The sequence below is a fragment of the Dermochelys coriacea genome, chromosome 13 (genome assembly GCF_009764565.3).
Source record: "Dermochelys coriacea isolate rDerCor1 chromosome 13, rDerCor1.pri.v4, whole genome shotgun sequence".
In the NCBI taxonomy this organism is placed as follows: domain Eukaryota; kingdom Metazoa; phylum Chordata; order Testudines; family Dermochelyidae; genus Dermochelys; species Dermochelys coriacea.
Window position 1 is genome coordinate 40439148 of NC_050080.1, and position 22709 is coordinate 40461856.

Consider the following 22709-nt stretch of genomic DNA (forward strand, 5'->3'; position numbering starts at 1 on the left):
TTTTGGGGAAGGTGGGGGGACGGTTCCTGGAAGAGGGTAACATTTCCACACAGTTAGGGCCCGTGCGGTTTCAGTCACACCTGCACCGTTTGATTCAAACTCCTGCTTGTGGATTGTTGTGTCTTTTTACACTGATTTCTTTTTGCCCCAGTTTTGTCTCAGAGTCAAGAGAAAACTGATCACTGGATTTTGTAAAGGCCCCTCTATTAACCCACCCGCAGTGGTAACCTAAGGCCCTCTCAGGTATAGCATAGAAAAATATCGCCGAATCGCTCGGTCCTAACTCAGCAATTTTCAGACCGATGTATGTTTCGGCTTGTCTGAAGTCCAGTGAGAACCGGCTTCCAGCCCCGTTGTGCTCGCTTCCGGCACACCTTTGGAAGAGGTATTTCGTCTAGCCGCTGCTGTCCAGTTTATACCAATATATGTCATAACCTGTATCTTCAGTAGATAAAGTACAGTCCAGTCTGACAGATTCACTTTGTACCCAGGTTAGCTGTCCTTGTCTTTGGGTGACACTGTTTGTCTCTGTGTATGTCAGCTGAGGATGTCTAAGAGTTTTCCAATAAATGTGATCTATCTATCCATCCCCATACACCCCCCTCTCTGTCTATCTACCTATCCCCACATACCCTTTTTACCTATCTGTCCTTCCCAGCTCTGTAATATATAACTATTTGTCTGTCTATCTCTGTATTTTCTCATTCATTTTTAGAAAGGCGCCAGCTGAGATCTTCAAAGGTGCCCAAGAGATGCGGATACTTTAAAATTGATGGGAACTGGCTGCCCAGATCGGTTAGCAGCTCTGCAAATCCCAGCCCGAATACAGAATAACGTATTTTCTCAATTTTAAACAGCGTGTGTCTTTGTAAAAGAATAAGTTTCTTCCCTAAACACCACGCGATTTTCAATGTCACAGTTCATTGATTTTATTTTTCGCCTGGAATATGTTAACAGCGAGAGCTCCCTGGCCCTTACAAACACATTTCGACTTTCACAATTTTACACATTCATAATGAACATCACAAAAGTTGACCTCACCGGACAACAACAGTAGAATATAGATCTGTACTAGTAGACACCGCATGCTCGCTGCAGCTTCAATTAATCTCGAGCTCACTTGGTGTCTGCAACAGCAAGACAAGATTTCTCCTGCTTGTGTTAATTTATTTGTTGTTTCTTTTATCTATTTTGAATGATTGTGCATGATGTAAAAATGAGCCCTGCTTTTTCTGTAAGCCCCTCTTCAATTTCCTTACCGCCTTGTTAAAGCTGTTGTACTGCACGTAGCAACAAAATACAAAGTCAAAGGTGGTTAATATGCAGATCTGCATCGCCCCCTAGCAGTGCTGTGCCTCACCCCAGACGTGCATCAGGTTGTGATCCCACCACGCAGTGCTTGTTTCCCAAGCCCAAAAGCGGCGTTCCATGGTAGTGAGCATGTCCCTGAATGCCACAAGCAATCTCATGTCGAAGCTACTACATGTGCTACTACATGGCACTCCTCTTGCCTTTGTAGTTTAAGGAATAACTCCACGGCCACTCCTGAAGTGTTGGCCAGTGCAAGCAGCATCCTGGTCAACAGCTCGGGATCCATTCCTGCAGCGAGAAAGAAGCAGGGGGTGCAGCACACAAACTTGTTGAAAGATGGCACCAAATGGGGACGAAAGGACAGGGATTGAAGGGATGTGAAGCAATACACACCGGGCATTGGGACAGGACCCAGAATGCCCCGCGGCCCCCTCCGCCTTCTCATAAGTCTTAGCAGCAAAAGAGAAAGAGGTGCTCTATGGGATAGCTGCCCAAAGTGCACCGTCCTGAAAAGCGCCGCAAATGCTGCAAGTGTGAACACGCTGTGGTGCAGGCAGCTGTCAGTGTGAACACACAACAGCAGTTTTTCTTCTGCGCTCTCTGTGCAGCGCTGTAACTGCCGGTTACTTTGCAAGATTCTAGTCCCTGCTCTACCGAAGACTATCTGTGTGACCTTGGGTGGGTGACTTGTTAGTTCTCTGTGCTTCAGGACCTCATCCCTAAAATGAAGATCCTGGTGCTGCCTTATATCACAGAAACGATGTGAAAATAAATACATTAGAGGCTGTGAGGTGCTCAGAAAACGGTAAATTTGTCTACACTTATCATTTTATAGCGCTTTAACTTGCTCTAACTCCTGAAAAATCACCCCCCCCCCCCACACACACACACCCAGAGCAACAAGTCTGAGCGCGCGCCACCACACTCACACATCAAAGCGCTGCCACGGGAGCGCTTTGCAATTCTGTAGCGTTCCATTTTCAAAAGGCATTTTTGAAAATATTTTCCTGAAAACAGGAATTGTGAGATGACATACTCTGACCTGTGCTATGCAGGAGTCAGACTCGATCAGATCGGTGCCTTCTGTTTTTAAAAATCTGTCAATCTATTATATCAGTCCCTGTTCATTTTTAATGGGAATCTGCTGTTCAAAACCTGAAATCAGCTTAAAGCGCTGAGACCAAGTATTTCCTAGCACACAGTTGGAAATTGATGGTCATCGTGATGGCACCTGGAGGTTAAAACTGAGATCTGGGCTGGCCCTGTCAGGCAGGGAGCTGCACAGACACCTAATGAGAAACAGCTCCTGCGTCAAAGATGTTTCAAACTCAATAGCCAAGACAGATGGGGAAGAATTCATGTGAGGGATGTGGGAGGGTTTTTGTGCAGCTGTCTCCGGGGACTCTCGCACTGTGTCTCATTCAAGGCACAATAATACACAGCTCCGTCCGCCAGCTCCAGGCCTGTGATGATCAGAACTGTAGCAGTGGCGTTAGCGTCAGAAGTGAACCTCCTCCGGGCAAAATCTGCGTGGTCACTGATGGTGCTTCCCTTCGCGCCTCTCCGGAGAATGTATTGCGGGGCTTGGCTGGGATTCTGGCGGTACCAGTGGAGAGAGACACCGCTATAGCTGGTGCTGTAGGAGCAGCTGAGTGCCACAGCGTCTCCTTCTATGACAGACACGTCGGGTTCAATGGATTGGATTGAATTGTCCGACACAGCACCTGCAACAAAACGAAACACACCAGATAGATGGGGGGACTGTGGATGGGGCTTGACAGAGGGGATGTATAGACAGAAAGAGGGGGTGTGTGGGGATATACAGATAGATAGAGAGGGTGTAAGGGGAGGGAGAGATTAGATTAGATTAGATTAGATTAGATTAGATTAGATAATCTGAGCGCACTCTTCTGAGAGAGAGAGAAAGAGAGACGGACAGACAGAGAGAAAGGCGGAGTGAGGGAAAGAAAGAGACAGGTGGTAGAAAGATAATTAAGGATGCAACTTGGTATGAGACAGATTCATAAGCAAAAAGAAAAGGAGGACTTGTGGCACCTTAGAGACTAACAAATTTATTTGAGCATAAGCTTTCGTGAGCTACAGCTCACATAAGCAGTGAGGCAAGTTGCCCAAACAAAGCTAAAACAACAATTACCTGGACACCGAGTCCCTAGGAATAGGCTCAGAAGCAAACACTTGTTCATTGTCTGAGATAAGAGGCACCCGGTAGTTCCACTGAGAGGCGTTCAAACTCCACACTGCAGAAAAAGCCTCGAATGTTAAAACCTGACCCAGATTCTGCCTTACCCCTCTCTGGGGCGGATCTGGACACACAGCTTCCCAGGAAGCAAAGGGTGGGGTTTGCGGCTGACCTCACTGAACATCATGTTTACTTCCTTCTCCTAATTCATCTGGGGATCTCCCCCCACAGCGCACTTCTAGAAAAGTTCTGGTTTGTTTTTGTTGTTGTTTGTTTGTTTGTAATTGTCAGGGTATAGGAAAGAGACGGAGTTCTCTGGTGACCTCAGGTGCATTTAGTCAGCGCTCTGTTTTCTCGTTAATAGGTAACTGAAAGAAAGAAAGAAAGAAAGAAAGAAAGAAAGAAAGAAAGAAAGAAAGAAAGAAAGAAAGAAAGAAAGAAAGAAAGAAAGAAAGAAAGAAAGAAAGAAAATCAGGACTGGCAGCAGATCCAGTGTCTGGGAATCCTAAAGAGCACAGCTGGCCTGCAGTGGGCTGCCTCGAAGACAACACACCCGGATTGGCTGGAAGATTCAGCAGACCAGCTCTTAAACCCAGCAACAGCAACAGTTCAGGAGTTGCCCAAATCCTTTGCCAGGGCTGCTACTTTAGCTTCTGGGCTGGCTTGTTCCAGCCCTGCTCCTACCTTGGCCCTCAGCTCCACGCCTCACTTTGGCTTTGCCCCTTGGCTCTGTCTTCTGGATGCTCACTCCGTCTCTAACCCCTGGGCTGCCTGCCCACATCCTGCTCACAGACAGACAGACATTGGCTTTGCTAGAACTACAATGCCTTTCACTAGATGAGGATCTGGAGCACTGGAGTTGTCTCAGGCTTCCGTTGCTGTAAAAGAGACCAGAATTTGACCCAGTGATTTTTAGCAGGTGTTTCCAAATTCAGAACATTTTGTAACCAATTTCTGAAGGAAAATTTTTGCAAAGGCAACAAATATGGTATTAAAACATTACAAATTTCTGAAAGTAACTACTCTTGTAAATATCATTGAGATAATAAGTCGCCATGCTTGGTCAAGAGGAGCTTGATGGTATAATATTATACAGGGATAGAGACTGAAAATATTAAATAATCATTTATATCTTTAGCGTTTTAAACTAAAATCCTGAACCAGAGAAGCCCTTAAACACATTTAATTTTTTAAGCAATGTGTGTGTAGCCCATTTATTTCTGCAAGACTAAAGAAGGCGCCTATGTGTTTTCCCGGATTGGGTCCAAGAATCTAGGAGCAGGTAGAGTAGTAAACAATGAGCAACACATTAAGCGATAGGAGGAAGAAATATGATTGAAAGTGAAAATACTATTACACCCTTCTTATAGTATTTAAGGGCTTCAATCATTCAAATGGCAAAAGTATCTTAATTTAAATAAAAAGCAAACATTAACAGTGCAAATATGCAAGATCCAACTGGGGTGGGAAGCCTGAATGGAACCAAACTTAGACAAAGACGTTGTCAAGCGGAAAAACACAGTGCCTTCCACACTATGTTGCCCTGAGAAACCGTTACCTTTTTGTACAGGTACAGATATTACCCTACGCCACAGTGGGGTCTGATAACTCAGTAGTTCACGGAGGAGTCCTGGAGAGACACCTCTTCAATTTCCAAGGTCAGACGCATCTTATTAATAAAAGAATCGTTATCCTCCAAGTACAAAACTGCTGAGAATTTCCCAGGGACAAACTTGGTCTCATCAGCAGACCTGAAAGCTGTCAGTAAGTGCTGGGGAGGTTGGCTCGGATACCAAAACAGATGGGGCTTCTGTCTGCGTGGAGATGTACATTGTAATGTTGCATTGTGTCCAGCGGAGTTTCTCAGCTCCGGAGGTGACTGGGACACAGAATAACTTTCAACAATACCTGCAAAGGGGGAAAAGGTCTTGAAACACATTTTTATCCATCCTTTTTTTCTGTAATATCTATCTATCTATCATTCAAGGCATATAAGTTGAGCGAAAACTTGATTTTTAATACAATTCCAGTGCTTGCCAAAAATAATTACATAAAATCCCCATATGTTTTCGGTTTTGTTTTTTTAGAGATTGCATTTTACTTGCCAAATATTACAAAAGTTGAGGTTCTGAAGTATGTATACAGCTGCTTCACAATGAAAATGGCTCTCACTTGACAGCAAGAGAATAAGATGGAGATGTAGAATCAAGCAGAGCATTTTGTAACTTCAGATTATCTTCACCAATTACTTACAAAGGATTTCTGCCTGCTGCTTCTCATTTAACCGTTGGTATTATAAATATGGAACCTGCTCTTTCTGCGACCTCTTTGTGGCCGTCTTGTCACCTCCTGGGATTAAAGTAACATTGTAAAACCAAGAAACTACTATGGGATGCGCTCTGGAGCGCCTCTGTAGAAAAGTGGAGGGGGAGCAAGAAAAGCATTCTATGCCCACTGATGGGGAGAAATAACTTATTTTCTGCTGGCGTGTCTCATGGATGGTGTCTTCCCAGAGAAGCAGTGCATGCAGCCTAGAGATGTTTCATGAAAGCCATTTCAGAGCTAAGGGACTTGGATGACATTAATAATGTAGCACTTCTTAAAACATTTTTCTCGCCATGGTTCATAGTGATCTTTCAAAACCTGCCTGCTGCAAAATCTTCAGTTGGACTGTAGTGCCTGACGCTCTTAGGCCACTTTGTGGGTCCTAAGGTATACTTCTAAGAGAGGACGGATGGTCCAGTGGTCACAGTTCTGGGCAACTGCACCTATATTCTCCCTCCATGTTCCAGGCACCCCTCTCCAGCTTCTGGTTCCACAGCTGTTCCTTGGAGAGAAAAGTGTGTGTGTTTCTCTCCTCACCAGGGTATTTCCAGGCTGTGCAGCTCCCTGCTTACACTGTGATGTCTCCAGTTAGGCAAACTGCCCAAACAGGCCAGCACCTCTGCTTTGCTTTCTCTTCTAAGGTAATTTCCCACAGTTTTAAATTACCACATCACTTTTTTCTAAGCAAGCACATTTTATTCTTAAGGTAAAATCATTGCTGAGAAAATGTATTAACAGTAACTAAGGAGCCTACACACAAGCTAATAAGTTTACCAGTGATAGTGATCTCTCTCTCTCTCTCTCTCTTTCACACACACACACACACACACACACACACCCCTACAAGGGCTATGGCAAGTCATTCTGTCTAATCCTCCCCTAAGGAGTGGTACTCCCCATTGGACAGAAGGGGCCTGTCTGTTTGCTTGATCAGGAAAAAAGGCCCTGAGTCAGTTTTAATCTCAGGATGTTTACTAAAAATCCATTCGCTGTGGGCTGGGGTGTACTGCATCCAACTTGAACCAGTACCTGCAAGTCTCCCCAGGGGATGGTGCATACTGAGATGTGTTAGAAGCTGAGGGAATTTGCCTCATTGTTCTCATGTCCCAAGGGAGCTGTCATCTTCCTACCCACAGTGAGTTACATACAATCCCTGGCCCGCAGTGAGGCATACATTTAATACAGTAAGATCTCCCAAAAATGCAAGAAATTGTCATATATCTCACAGAGTGCACTAGCCTGGGACAGTGGAAATCTGGGTTAAGTTCCCTGTTTTACCACAGATTCCCCATTTGACCTTGGACAAGTCATTTAAGGTCAGATTTTCAAAGGCTTTTAGGCACCTAAAAATACAACCAGGTTCGTAAGTGGGGCTTTTAAAGGTGCCTAACAAACATTGCCTTAGGCTCCCTTTAAACATTTTTTCCACAATTATTTCAGTTTTTGAGGATCACAATGGCTAGGGACAGGGTCTGCTTCTCCATGAGGTTTATAATTTTCTTCCAGGGTCTTCTTCCTAGAATCTCTTACAAACTTCATCCAAGCTGAGAGAGTTTAACTTTCTCACTTCTATGGCATAGACAGATTTCCAAGGTGGATTTCCCAGCATTTCTCTTCCTTACCTGTTCCTAGCTCCTGGTAAGTTAGATATCTCCTGACATGTCTTCTCTGTAAAACAGTCACACACACACGCACACTGAAGGATCCTATTACTGAGTAGGAGGAAGTGTAGAACCCTTCAGTCATGGACCAACACCCCATGATGCCAGGCGCTGTACAAATATAAAACAAAAGAGTCCCTGCCCCAAGATCTCACAATCTGAGTATAAGACAAGAGATAACAGGAGGAGACAGATGGGGGGAGAGTGGGGCCCCATTGTACTAAGTCCTGTGCACTCTATTAATGCTACCCCTGCCTCAAAAAGTTTGCAGAAGAGAGAGAAAAGGTACAGGGGACAATTTAATGTGAGGAAAGGGAGGGATTTTTGCAGAGCTCTGGGATGAGGCTCTGTCATTGGGTCCTCTGCAGGGCGCAGTAATACATGGCTGTGTCTGCCAACTCCAGGGCTGTGATAGTCACAACTGTAGAGGTGTCATCAGCCTGGGGAGTAAATCTCTTCTTGGCAAACTCTGCAAAATCACCGACAGACCTGCATGCCTTGGCACCGGTTCGGAGAATGTACTGAGGGCCTTGGTCAGGAAATTGATGGTACCAGTGGAGAGAGATATCAGAATAGCTGGTATTATAAGAACAGCTACATGCCACATTGTTCCCTTCTCCTCTAGGCACTCTGGGTTTATTGGACTAGATCGATCCACCCCCCACAGCACCTGCCACAAGAAATATACCAGTTATATACCATCAGACTGCCTAACCTAAATACAGAGAGAGAGAGAGTATGGAAGGAAAGAATGGTGAGAGACGGGGATAAAAATGCAGATACACAGTAAAGGAGAGAGTACTGTTCGGGTAAAAATATTCTGTATTGTTAATAAGTATTGTATGCCCATAAGGAACCTGGATGCCCAACTCTCTTAGACTCTTTTGAAATCCTACCCTATAATAAAAGGAGTTCTGTTGCTTATAAGTAACATAAATACTAAATTCAGTCAAAGTACAGATTTCTCACCTGAGTAAACTAGCAGAAGATAGAGCGGTAAAGCCAAGTAGTAAAGCATTTTGCAGCATAAATTTATCGTCTTTCTTTTTAGGAGTCTTTGGTTAATTATAAAATAATTCTTCCTTTAATTTGTTTAAATGTTAATTCCGGTTTTAAATGTTAGATCGGCTCTTTCTGAGGCCACCTCCTCTCTTCGCCGCCCGTCTTATGATGCTGAAGTCACAAGGGGACTTCTGTCAGTCAGTCTGACTCAGATATTGTTATAGAACGAAGTATCTAATGTAACGTGAAACGTCACTATGTGTAAGTCAGGGGCGCCCACCAGTGGCTGTAAGAAACCATGAAAGAAAATATCAAAAGCCAGCAAGAAAGACATTTCAGAAACATTTCTGAGACCAAAAACGTCTTATTGTTAAATGGAATTTCTCATGCTCCTCCACTTCAACCACAAAGTATGGGCTTCAAGTGGGAATCGTTGGGTAACAGTCTCTTCCAGGTCTTATGAAGGAGATCAGACTACATGGTCACAGTGGTCCCTTCTGCCCTTAAAATCTGTATGTTTATCCATATGGCACTTAGCTCACGCAGAGAGAGCCCCCTTTCCGCTTTAAATTGAGATGATTCCTACCTGCCAGTGCTGATTGACGAGCTTTGGGGAAAAGGTTTGTTTGTAAAGAAGCTATCAACCACCTTCTCACTATTCTTCTCCACATAGAATTTGCCTGCTCTGAGCTCATGATTATGATTGATCATTGACACAACAGCCCCTGTCCCGGACCAGGACCCCTTATACTAGGCACTGTCCATTAAGTGCATTCTAGGATCCTTGATTTTAGCGCAAGACTTCAGAACGCCAGGCGCTGTACAAACACAGAATTTTAAAAGTATCACTGCCCTAAAGACCTCTCAGCTGTCTCCATGAATTATTGGTTTTGGCAGGTAATTGTAATCATGATTACATAAGCGCCTGCTGTGAATTTAATTATCAGTGACCTTTGTTTAGGAAAGCACCATTAGTCACTCCCTGAGACTTAACCAGCGGCTTAGATGAATTCCTGGTTATAGGGCCAGAAGGGATTTTTAAGTGTTTATGATGGCTATTGATATGTTATTGTTATAGCTTACTATAGCACTTAGGATGGGAAGCCAAGGGGAATTAGGCATCTAACCTGGCCAGTCACTCTTGAAAGTCCCACAAACAAGCAGAATTTTAGTGATATTTAGGTGCCTAAACAAGTATATAGCAACCTTCTGCTATTTAAAGTGCTCAAGCACCTTTAAAAATCTGACCATAGGTGCCTTTAAAAATTTCACTAGGGCAGTGGTTCTCAACTGGGGTACGCAGTGGTCTTCCAGGGGCTACATCAACTCATCTAGACATTTGCCTAGTTTAAGAACAGGCTACATCAGAAGCACTAGCTACGTCAGTACAAACTAAAACTTCTTATAGACAAAATGAGAGAGAAAGCAATTTTGCAGTAATATTATGGCTGTGGCACGCTTGTATTTTATGTCTGATTTTTTTTCACAAGTACTTTTTAATTGAGGTAAAATCTGGGGAACACAAGGCAATTCAGGCTCCTGAAAGGGGTACAGTAGTCTGGAAAGGTGGAGAGCCACTGCACTAGGGGACAGATCTTAAAGGTATTTAGGCACGTAGTGAGATTTTTCAAAAGCACCTAGGTGTCTAATTCTCATTGATTTCAATGGGTGTTAGGCTCCTTAGGTACTTTTGAAAATCCCAGGAGGCACTTAAATACCTTTTTAAAATCCAGCCCTATGTGCCTCTCTGCATCTTTAAGCAGCCTTTAAAATGTATCCCCAAGTCATTTGCCCAAGTCTCTATGGGTGAAACAGAATTTAACCATACTTCTCAGCCGGAAGCCATCCTGCGAGCGAGATGTGGGGCTGGGACAGCCTCTGTCAGTAATGTGTTCTCACCAAGAGCGGAGATCTGTCTATCACTGTGACTGGGCGGAGACTGTGAGGCTTTGAGGACGTCTGTCTCTGGTCTCTCTCCAATGCAGGGCCGGTGAATGGGAAGAAAGGGAGAAGGTTTTGCACAGCTCTGCTCCCTGGTTCTGTCACTGTGCCAGCTGAAGGGCGCAGTAATACACCGCGGTGTCTGCCAGCTCCAGGGCTGTGATATTAAGAACTGTGGAGCTGTCATCAGCATGGCAAGAAAACCTCCCCTGGGCGAAATCCGCATTTTCGCTGTCAGAAGCGTATAGTTTCGTTCCTCTCCGCAGAATGTACTGCGGGGCTCGGTTAGGAGACTGTCGGTACCAGGAGAGAGAGACGCCAGAAGAATCGCTGGTATTGTAGGAACAGCTGAACGTTACTGAGCCTCCTTCTCCTCCAGACATTTGGGATTCCTTGGACTGGACCGAATCACCCAGCACAGCACCTGCGACAAGAAATAAATCAATACAATATACGATCAGTTCCACACAAGCTGAGTGCCACCGAGAGAGGGGAAGAGATTGTGGAAGGGGAGGAATAAAACTGGGTATGTAGGTAGGTAGACTGAAAAGCAGGGAGTGCTGCAAAGAAACGGAGACAGCTGATGGATTGGTTCTTGTTTTGAGAGGAGAAAGAAAGAGTTTAATTAGCAGTGAGCCAGGCTGCATGAACGAGGCTAACAGCTCAATTACCTGGACACAGAATGAGTCTAAAAAGTGTTAGAATATAAAAAGGTTTAGAACTCATGGCCTTTGTTTAGCAGACTCTGCTCTTACAGTCACAAAGAGGGGGTGAAAACACAACAGGAAATGGCTGATAGACCGACCCACATTTCTCCCTGAGAAGTCGAGAGGGCGGATCTGACCCCAATGCCCAAACCCAGAGGAAACTAAGGCAGGGGAGTGGTGTTTGCTAACGATTTCTATGTGAAAATGTCTCTGCTGGCTCTTTCATCCACCCCCAGATTTCAAAAAGGGTGGTTTGTTCGTAGCTGTGACTATCTCTATGAATAGACATACTTGTATAAGAAGCTGAGCGAACAGAAAAGCTGGAGGACAGAAAGAGAGAGCTGGACGGATGAATGTTGATTTCAGGGGAGCTGAAATGCTTTACATCAACTAAGAATCTAAGAACTAGGTTACATCAGCTAAGAACCTGGCCCGATAGACATAGACCAGACTTGCAGTGATAGGACAGAGATCAAAACCTCTCCCAGTGTCTCTTATAGCATTTTTCCAGCTGCAGGAAATCATGTTACGATTTTCCGGTGGGTGAGGGGTGGATTTGTTTTACTGACAACAAATATTTTCATTGAAAGGTTGTAAATTCATACATATATTAATTCACATAAATATAACTGCGATAATAACGCATCAGGCTCGATTTGCATAGCATGGTGGCTATAACACTACACAGGGATAGAAACGGAAAGATCCTCCCAGACATGGGAAGAGCAGAAGGAACTGAACTTATGTGATGCTGGGCTAGAAAGGGTTAAGCAATAGGCAGGCTATATGACCCAAATTCATCCTTTAAGACATATTAGGAAAGTATATAAATGGCAATTAAGTCCATAAATGACTAATAAAATCTCTTTAGGTAGTCTAGAGCTTTGAAATGTAAACCTGTACCATTAGAGAATTAGAAGAAAATAGTGATTGTGGTAGTCTATGTTTACCTGTATCTTGTTAGTAGTTAACAATTTGACCAAACGGTTCCTATCAATACTCTGTTGATTCAGAGACCAAAAGGGGGATACTAACATATAGATAGAACTTGGTTGTAATAATATCATTGTCTATATTTCTCTTTGAATTTTGTAATAAACTGTCTATAAACTGCTTAAGGGATAATTACCTTATGCTGATTAATGCAACTAGATACCCAGATGCACACATAGGAAATAGGAAGTTTTACTTCAAAGCCACAGTGCTTCTTCACCCAAGGAATAGTCGCTGTCAAGAGGCTGCCGGAGAACTATAAAACGACCTCTTGGGCCCTAATCCTGTCATCTCATATCTGCTTAAACTTCGTCAATCGCAACACTAAGGTGTCCAGCTCAAGTCTGGATCACCCTGACTTGGATATTGGACTATAACCTATGGAACCAATTCAGAAACAACTCTTTGCAACTCTAAAGCTCACCATCTCTACTAGGAAACTGACCTAAGAATTGTATTCATGTCTGTATGTATAATGATCTTTTAAACCAATACTCTTTTCTTTTTTTAATACATTTTATTTTAGTTAATAAGAATTGGCAGTAAGCGTGTATTTGGGTAGGATATGAAATATTCATTGACCTGGTGGGTAATGTGTCCGATCCCAATTTGGGATTGGTAGGACTTTTGACATGATGAAGGAGATTTTCAGCAATCAATCCTCATCATATTTGACTTGGCTGAGTGGGAGCCCAAGACTGAATTGTATTAAGGGAACTGTGTTTTTGGCTTTGTAGGTATCGTAGAAGCTGTTTTATTCCTGGTTTGGTGACTCTAAGAATTAAAAATGACCTCCAGTTTGGGGGATCATCCACCCCATTCTTTGCAGTTTGTCCAAACTGAGCAATTTCAGCGTGCTCCTACCCCCGTCCCCCCAGAACTTCCGGTCACAACTTGGCAGAGACGTATCATTAAAAAAGGGTCAGGTAGGAAAACAGCCTCTGACAACATCAGTGTGCTTGAGCACCCACGATCACTTCTTGTACTGCTGGAGATGCCGCTCTGCCCCAGTGTGGGTCTCAGAGCACAGTGAAACACGGCTCTGTCTTGGAGGGACACAGCTTCAATCTTCAAGGGAACCGTCTTATTAGAGTCGAACAAAACGGTTGAGAACTTTCCAGAGGTGAAGGTGTTCTTCTCAGCAGCAGATTTATAGGCTGCCAGGATATGCTGGGGTGCTTGGTCCGGATACTGGCGGTACCAGAAAAGATTCGGGGTGTTAGAAATGGTGGTAAAATTACACTGTAATAATACATCGTGTCCCTCTGAGACTGTCACCTCCAGAGGAGACTGAAACACAGAATCACCTTCAACAAATCCTGTAAAGGGAATAAAAGGTCATTAAAGAACTCTCTTTTCCTTTTCCTTTCTGCTCTATGTCTATAATTTGAGTACTAGCATGTATACAAACTGGTTTCCGTTGTTAAACCAAGCTTTGTTTTCCAAGAGAGGGCAAAGCCTTCTTCCAGAAAAACTGGATGAAGTTTGTTTTTCTGGTTAAAATATTCTGTTAATAAGTATTGTGTGCCCATAAGGAAGCTGGGTGCCCAACTCTCTTAGGGTCTTTTGAAAACCTACCCTGTAATAATAACAGGTTTCAGAGTAGCAGCTGTGTTAGTCTGTATTCGCAAAAAGGAGCTCACGAAAGCTTATGCTCAAATAAATTTGTTAGTCTCTAAGGTGCCACAAGTACTCCTTTTCTTTTTCCTGTAATAATAGGAATTATGTAGCTTTCAAGTAACATAAATACTAAATTCGGTCAAAGTAAACATTTCTCACCTGAGTAAAAAAGTAGAAGATAGAGCGGTAAAGCCAAGTAGTAAAGCATTTTGCAGCATAAATTTATCTTGTTTTAGGAGTCTTTAGTTAATTGTAAAATAATTCTTCCTTTAATTTGTTTAAATGTTAATTCCAGCTTTAAACGTTAGATCTGCTCTTTCTGAGGGCTCGTCCTCTCTTCCCCGCCCGTCTTATCATGCTAACGTCACAATCACAAGGGAACTTCTGTCAGTCAGTTTGACTCAGATATTGTTATAGAACGAAATATCTAATATAATGTGAAACGTCACTATGTGTAGTCAGGGGCGCCCGCTAGTGGCTGTAAGAAACCAAGAAAGAAAATATCAAAAGCCAGCAAGAAAGCCACTTAAGAAACCTTTCTGGGACTAAAAAGTCTTATTGTTAAATGGGATTTCTCATGCTGCTCTAGTTCAACCACAAAGTATGGGCTGCAAGTAGGATCGTAGAGTGACATTCTCTCGCCTGCTTTATACAGGAGATCAGACTACATGATCACAGTGCTCCCTTCTGCCCTTAAAATCTGGACCAGGACCCCATCATGTTAGGCTCTGTACACTAAGTGTATTCCACGTGCCCCTAGAAGACCTAGTCTTAGACCAGGACTCCATTGTGATGGGCACTGAGAAAACACAGAATTATAAAAGGATCATTGCCCTAAAGACTATCAACTGTCTTAATGAGTTATTGCTGCTATGTTTTTGGCAGGTAATTTTAATTATCATTACATAAGTACCGTTTGCGCAGTTAATTATCAGTGATCTTCATGCAGGAAAGCGCCATTAGTCACTCCCTACGACTTAAACACCTGCTTTGGCAGATTAAATTTCATGTTGATAAATGCAAAGTAATACACATTGGAAAACATAATCCCAACTATACATATCAAATGATGGGGTCTAAATTAGCTGTTCACTCAGGAAAGAGATCTTGCAATCATTGTGTCGAAAAAGCAAGCAGAATGCTGGGAATAATTAAGGTTTCAGAGTATCAGCCGTGTTAGTCTGTATTCGCAAAAAGAAAAGGAGTACTTGTGGCACCTTAGAGACTAACAAATTTATTGGAGCATAAGCTTTCGTGAGCTACAGCTCACTTCATCGGATCGGATGAAGTGAGCTGTAGCTCATGAAAGCTTATGCTCCAATAAATTTGTTAGTCTCTAAGGCGCCACAAGTATTCCTTTTCTTTCTGGGAATAATTAAGAAAGTGATAGATAATAGAACAGAAAATATCATATTGCGTGTATATAAATCCATGGTATGCTCATATCTTGAATACTGTGTGCAGAGGTGGTTGCCCCATCTGAAAAAAAAGATATATTGGCATTGGAAAAGGTTCAGAAAACAGTAACAAAAATGATTAGGGGTATGGAACAGCTTCAGTATGAGGAGAGATTAATAAAACGGGGACTTTTCAGCTTGGAAAAGAGACAGCTAAGGGGAGATATGATTGAGGTCTATAAAATCATGACTATTGTCAAGAAAGTAGATAAGGAAGTGTTGTTTACTACATTTCATAACACAAGAACTAGAGGTCACCAAAAGAAATTAGGCAGCAGGTTTAAAACAATAAAAGGAAGTATTTCTTCACACAACCCACAGTCAACCTGTGTAACTCCTTGCCAGAGGATGTTGTGAAGGCCCAGACCATAACAGGGTTCAAAAAAGAGCTAGATAAATTCATGGAGGATAGGTGCATCAATGGGCCATTAACCAGGATGGGCAGGAATGGTGTCTATAGCCTCTGTTTTCCAGAAACTGGGAATGAGTGACAGGGGATGGATCACTTGATGATTACCTGTTCTGTTCATTCCCTCTGAGCCACCTGGCACTGGTTGCTGGTCACATGGAAGACAGGAAACTAGGCTAGATGGACCTTTGGTCTGACTCAGTATGGTGTTCTTATGTTCTTATACTTATTTGATTTCCTGAGTGGTGGGGAGGAAGGAGTTTTTTAAGTGTTTGTGATGGTTGATGGCATGGTATTGTTATAACTTATAGAATTTAGGCACTCCAAGGGAAATCCAGGGGGAGTTAGGCACCTAACCTGGTCAGTCACTCTTGAAATTCTCACCAAAGAGAAGATTTTAGTGGTGTTTGGATGCCTAAAGAAGTAGATAGCAATTGTATGCTTCTTAACGTGCTTAAAAATTTGCACAAAGTGCTTTCAAAAATCTCAAACGGGCATTGGTTCTCAACCAGAGTTGCACAGAGATCTTCCAAAGGGTACATCAACTCATCTAGACATTTGTCTAGTTTTAGAACAGGCTACATAAAAAGCACTGGCAAAGTCAGTACAAACTAAAACGTCATACAGACAAAATGTGAAATCAAACATGTTTTTTTCAGTAATAGTCTGGGTGTGCCATTTTTGTATTTTTAAATCTGTTTTTTTTTAAAGTGAGTAGTTTTAAAGTGAATTGACACTTGGGGTGTGCAAGAGGAATCAGACTTCTGAAAGGGATGGAGTAGTCTGGAAAGAGGCAAGTCACTGCGCTACGGGGCAGATCCCAAAGGCGTTTAGACACTTAGTGAGATTTTGTCAAAAACACGTAGATGTCTCAATCTCCTTGATTTCAATGGATGTTAGGTGCCTAGGTCCTTTGAAAATCCCAGTAGGCACTTAAATACCTTTTTAAAATCCGGTCCTAGGTGCCTCTCTGCATGTTTAAGCACCTAAATACCTTTAAAATCTCGCCCCTAGTCATTTGCCCAAGTCTCTATGGGTGAAACATAATTTAAACACACTCCTCAGCCTGAAGCCTTCCAGCCAGCGAGCAGGATGTGGGGCCGGGACAGCTCCTGTTGGTAATTTCCAGTTACCGAGAGCAGAGCTGTATCTGGTCTCTCTCCAGTGCAGGGCCGGCGAAGGGGAAGGGAAGGAGGGTTTTTGTACAGCTCTGCTGTGTGGCTCTGCCACTGTGCCAGCTGAAGGGCGCAGTAATACACCGCGGTGTCTGCCAGCTCCAGGGCTCTGATATTCAGAACTGTGGAGTTGTCATCAGCATGGGAAGAAAACCTCCCCTGGGCGAAATCCGCATTTTCGCTATAAGCAGCGTATGCCTTTGTCCCTCTCCGCAGAATGTACTGCGGGGCTCGGTTAGGAGACTGTCGGTACCAGGAGAGATAGACGCCCGAAAAATCGCTGGTATTGTAGGAACAGCTGAATGTTATTGAGTTTCCTTCTACTCCAGACACTTGGGATTCCTTGGACTGGACCGAATCACCCAGCACAGCACCTGTGACAAGAAATAAATCATTACAATGTACCAGTTACAGACAAGCAGAGTACCCAACCGAGAGAGGGATTGTGGAAAGGGGAAAAGGGAATAAAACTTGGCAGACAGTGAGGGACATATATAAAACAGCAGATAGACTGAAATGGAGAAAGTGCTGGAAAGGAATGGACAAAACTGGTGGACTGGTTCTCGTTCTGGGAGGAGAGAGAGAGAGAGAGAGAGAGTAATTAGCAGTGGGCCAGGCTGCATGAGCAAAGCTAACAGCTCAATTACCTGGACATAGAGTGAGTATAAAAAGGCTTAGAACAAAACACATGGCCATTGTTTAGCGGACTCTGCTCTGAGTCACAAAGAGGCGGTGAAAACTCAACAGGGAAGCAAGGGGGTTGTTGGCTGAATGCTATAAACCGACACACATGCCTCCTTGAAAAGTCGAGAGGGGCGGATCTGACCCCAATGCCCAAACCCAGAGGAAACTAGGAGAGGGGAGTGGTGTTTGCTAATGATTTCTATGTGAAACCGTCTCTGTTTGGTGGCTCTTCCACCCACTCCACCTTTCAAAAAGGTTTGTTTGTAGCTGTCACTATCTCTATGCAGTAGATAGATTCATAGATACTAAGGTCAGAAGGGACCATTCTGATCATCTAGTCTGACCTTCTGCGCAACGCAGGCCACAGAATCTCACCCACCCACTCCTACGAAAAACCTCACCTATGTCTGAGCTATTGAAGTCCTCAAATCATGGTTTAAAGACGTCAAGGAGCAGAATGTTTAGACATGAAGTGGACTTCTTTGCCTCATCAGGGAACCAGAGAGACTTACTTGTATAAGTAAAATGGGTGAACAGAAAGACTGAAGGACAGAAAGAGAGAGCTGGGTGGATGGATGTTGATTTCAGTGGAGCTGAAACGCTTCACAGCAACTAAGAACCTACTGCCCCAATTAGTTAGACCCAGAGTTGCGATGATGGAACAGAGATCTGAACCTCGCCCAGTTTCTTTTACAGCTGCAGGAGATCCCGTTACCATTTTCCAAATTTTGTGGGGTGATTTGTTTTATTGACAACAAATATTTTCATTGAAAGGTTGCAAATTCATACATATATTAATTCACATAAATATAACTTTGATAATAACGCGTCGGGCTCGGTTTGCACAGCATGGTGGCTCTAACACAACACAGGGCTAGAAACGGAAAGATCCTCCCAGACATGGGAAGAACAGAAGGAACTGAACTCAGCAGAGAATGTGATAAAAAAGGGTCAGGTACAAAAACAGTTTCTGTCAGCATCGTCGTGCCTGAGCATCATCGATCACTTCTTGTATTGCCGGAGATGAAGCTCTGCCCTACTGCGGACCTCAGAGCACAGTGATACACGGCTCTATCTTGCAGGGACACAGCCTCAATCTTCAAGGGAACCGTCTTATTATCGTCGAACGAAACTGATGAGAATGTTCCAGAGGTGACTGTGTTCTTCTCAGCAGGAGGTTGTTGCGCTGCTAATAAATGCTGGGGTGGTTGGTTGGGATACTGACGGAACCAGAAGAGATTTGGGCTCGTGAAGGCGGCGGTGAAATTACACTGCAAAGTTGCGTGTTGCCCCTCTGAGATTTGCATTTCTACAGGAAACTGAAACACAGAATTACTTTGAACAAGACCTGTTGAAAGACAAAACAAGAAGTAATGAAAGTATATTTATTCATTCATAGTTTTAGAAAAAAGTATCTGATGATTCTATGTAGAAACTGGTTTCCATTTTAAATTAAAGTATCAGGAAAGGAAAGTTGTTTCCATAAAACCATACAGTTTTGTGGTTCCGATAATCTAGCTTCTTTTTTTTAAATTAAGTGGGATTTTCAAAATATCGTTAGGAAACTGGATTCCTAATTCCCTTAGGCCTCTTTGGAAACCTGAGCCTGTTATAACAGGACTTGTGTAGCTCTTAAGAAACGCAATAAATTCAATAAAAATGAATATTTAGCTCACCTGACTTCACAAGTAGAAGAAAGATCTGTAGAGTAAGGCAGAAGACCATTTTGCTGCTTCAAATTCTCCTCCTTTTTACTGGGCTCTTTATGGAGTTATCAATTTTTTTTCTCCTGATTTGTGCATTAAAAGACGTGTATGCTGTAAAAGTGCCCTCTCTGTGACTTCCCCCTCTTCCTTCTCCTCTTTATGACTTCAGAGTTGCGAAAGAAATGTTGTCCAGGGGGTTGCCTGATTCAATTACACCTTAAAGAAATAAAATACACTGTAAAATGTAATTACCGGAAAGTCAGGAATGCCAACTAGTGAACATAATAAACCATGCACGCAAATTTGAAAAACGAGCAAGAAAATGTAAGAATGATCTGGCCTCGTATGGCTTCTTCACAGAGCATGAACAGAACAGGGCAATCATCGACTGTCCGTCCCCTGTCGTCCAGTCCCAGCATCTGGCAGTCAGAGGTTTAGGGTCACCAAGAGCATGGGGCTGCATCCTTTAACATCTTGGCTAGTAGCTATGGATGGAGCTATCCCCCAGGAGCCATTCAGATATTTCTCTGGAGTGGGGGAAAAGGATTATTTTCACATGGAATTTCTCATGCTTCTCTAGGTCCATAATAAGTTATGGGTTTGGTGCAGGAGTCATTGGGAGAAATTCGCTGTCCCTTGTTATGCAAGGGGTCAAACTTTAAAATCTTTGTATATGTATCTCTGTGTTACTTATCTCCAGAAGAGATTATTTCAAAGATTATTCCTACCAGCCATTCCTTATTTACAGGAGTTTGGGGAAAATGTTCAGTTGCTTCTTAAGAAAAAAAAAGATCTTCTCCCTAGACTTCTGTCATAAAAATAAAGGGAAGGGTAAACACCTTTAAAATCCCTCCTGGCCAGAGGAAAAACCCTTTCACCTGTAAAGTGTTAAGAAGCTAGGATAACCTCGCTGGCACCTGACCAAAATGACCAATGAGGAGACAAGATACTTTCAAAGCTGGAGGGGGGGAGAAACAAAGGGTCGGTCGGTCTGTCTGTGTGTGTGTGTGATGCTTTTGCCGGGGACAGAACAGGAATGGAGTCTAAGAACTTAATAAGTAATCTAGCTAGATATGAGTTAGATTATGATTTCTTTAAATGGCTGAGAAATTAGACTGTGCTGAATAGAATGAATATTCTTGTCTTTGTGTCTTTCTTGTAACTTAAGGTTTTGCCTAGAGGGATTCTCTATGTTTTGAATCTAATTACCCTGTAAGGTATTTACCATCCTGATTTTACAGAGGTGATTCTTTTTACCTTTTCTTATATTAAAATTCTTCTTGTAAGAAATTGAATGCTTTTTTCATTGTTCTTAAGATCCAAGAGTTTGGGTCTGTGTTTATCTATGCAAATTGATGAGGATTTTTATCAAGCCTTCCCCAGGCAGGGGGGTGTAAGGTTTTGAGGAGGATTTTGAGGGGAAAGACGTTTCCAAACAACACTTTCCCAAAAATAAACCCAGACGTTTGGTGGTGGCAGTGGAAGTCCAAGGGCAAAAGGTAAAATAGTTTGTACCTTGGGAAAGTTTTAACCTAAGCTGGTAAAAGTAAGCTTAGGAGGTTTTCATGCAGGTCCCCACATCTGTACCCTAGAGTTCAGAGTGTGGAAGGAACCTTGACAACTCCCCCGTTTAAAACCTGCTTAGTGGCTAGTATTAGTGGTTGTAACTCTGCCAGTCCCAAGCCTGACTGAAAAAGCAGGAGAGCTGATATCAGGCTAGCATCCAGTCATAAAACTTTGCTAAATGAATCCATGAAATGAGCATCCTCTATATGCTCTATATATAGGCTTGGGGGGGATTAGATTTCTAGCAGTAAAAGTCAATAAATGGGGATTTCAACACACACACACACAGACCAGGTAAAAATATTTCCACTGATAATCCTTTGACTAGCTGTAAAACTCAGTAAAGAACAATATTGCTTGAAAACTTATTGAGGTTTGATATAAGTCTGTTTACTTTGACATATGAATTGTCAACTTCATGTCTTAGTGGTCACATAGCTTTGACTTTTGGGATCTCTGTGGCTTCTGTCATTAAGTAATTGTGTAAATCGCCCACGTTCTGCGATGAGAGCAGGACATGAGGATGAGGATGCAGAGAGGTTTAGGGACAACAAGCGCATGGGATTGCATCCCTGACCATCTTGGCTAATAGCTGTTGATGGACCTCTCGTCCATGAGCCATTCAGTTATTTCTCTACATGGGGGGAGGCTTATTTTCACATGGAATTTCTCATGTTTCTCTAGAGGAATCATCAGCTATTGGTTTGGTGCAGGAGTCATTGAAAGAAATTCTTTGGCCCCTGTTATGGAGGAGGTCAAACTGCATGTGCATAATACTTCCTTTTGATCTAGAAAATCTGTGTAACTCTGTGTTACTTGTCTCCAGAAGAGATTATATTAAAGATTAGATTATTCCTACAAGCCATTCCTTAGTTTCAGGATTCTGAGGAAAGCGTTTCATTGCTTCCTAAGGAAAAAAATCTTCTCACTAGAATTCGCCATTTAAAACCTGCTTAGTACAAATTACTGTGAGTATTAGTGGTTATAACTCTGCCATAGCCAGTCCCAAGCTGGGCTGGAAAATCAATCAGGCTGGCAGCCAGCCAACCATAAAACTTTGCCAAATAAATCCATGAAATTAGTCCTCTGTAAGTCTTATATGTAGGCTTGGAAGGATTAGATTTTTAGCAGTAAAAGTAAAAAAATGTGGATTTCACCATATGCCAAACAAACCCAGGTGCAAGTACTTCCCTTGACAACCCTTTGCCTAGCTGTAAATTTCAATAAAGAAAAATGCTGCTTGAGAACTTATTTGGAGTTTGATTTGCGGCTATTTACTTTGCATGTCACATGCAAATTGGCAACATCACGTTTGAATGGTCACAGAGCTTTAACTTTTTGGATCTCAGAGTCTTCTGTCATTAAGTAACTGTGTAAATCGCCCAAGTTCTGTGATGAGTGAGGGGCATGAGGAGGAGGATGTAGGGCCCTGTGGGTAAGTCTATCCTCAGCTGACATCAAGGCCCCATTGTGCTGGGTCCTGCACAGACACTGACAAAGACAGACCCTGCTGTGAAGCGTCAGAACATTTAGGCTGGGATTTAAGAGCCGTGAAGAAGGAAGGAAGGCATCCATGCATTTACATGTATTTATGTATGCATGTATCTGTTTGTTTTGATGGGTGGCATCTTCAAGAGACCCTATAGGAATTATGCAGTGTGTGTGTGTGTGTGTGTGTGTGTGTGTGTGTGTGTGTGTGTACATTCTGTAATGTATCAGCGAGATGTTGACAGGGAGGACAGCACCTGTGTGTCTGAGCTGTGGCCCAGCGCTGCATCCCTCACTGGGGCGAATGCTGGGTCATGGGGATGTTCTCTCTGGTCCCTCTTCCATGCAGGGCCCCTGAAGGGAAGGGGAGGGTTTTTGTACAGCTCTGCTGTGAGGCTCTGTCACTGTGCCCGCTGCAGGGCACAGTAATACACCGCTTTGTCTGCCAGCTCCAGGGCTGTGAT

The 22709-nt window shown here is 43.1% G+C and overlaps 2 gene segments (V, D, J or C); both read right to left on the reverse strand.

The window, feature by feature from the left end:
* Positions 1-17734, reverse strand: part of LOC122456470 — a 30916-nt gene extending 13182 nt beyond the window's left edge. The window contains 2 exon segments of the V gene segment in view: positions 16956-17175; positions 17449-17734. Coding sequence covers positions 16956-17175; positions 17449-17497 — 269 coding nt within the window.
* Positions 125-8734, reverse strand: LOC119842064. The segment is given in 2 exon segments: positions 125-3035; positions 8467-8734. Coding segments are annotated over 2 exon segments (417 nt in total).
* Positions 17735-22709: the final 4975 nt, after the last annotated feature.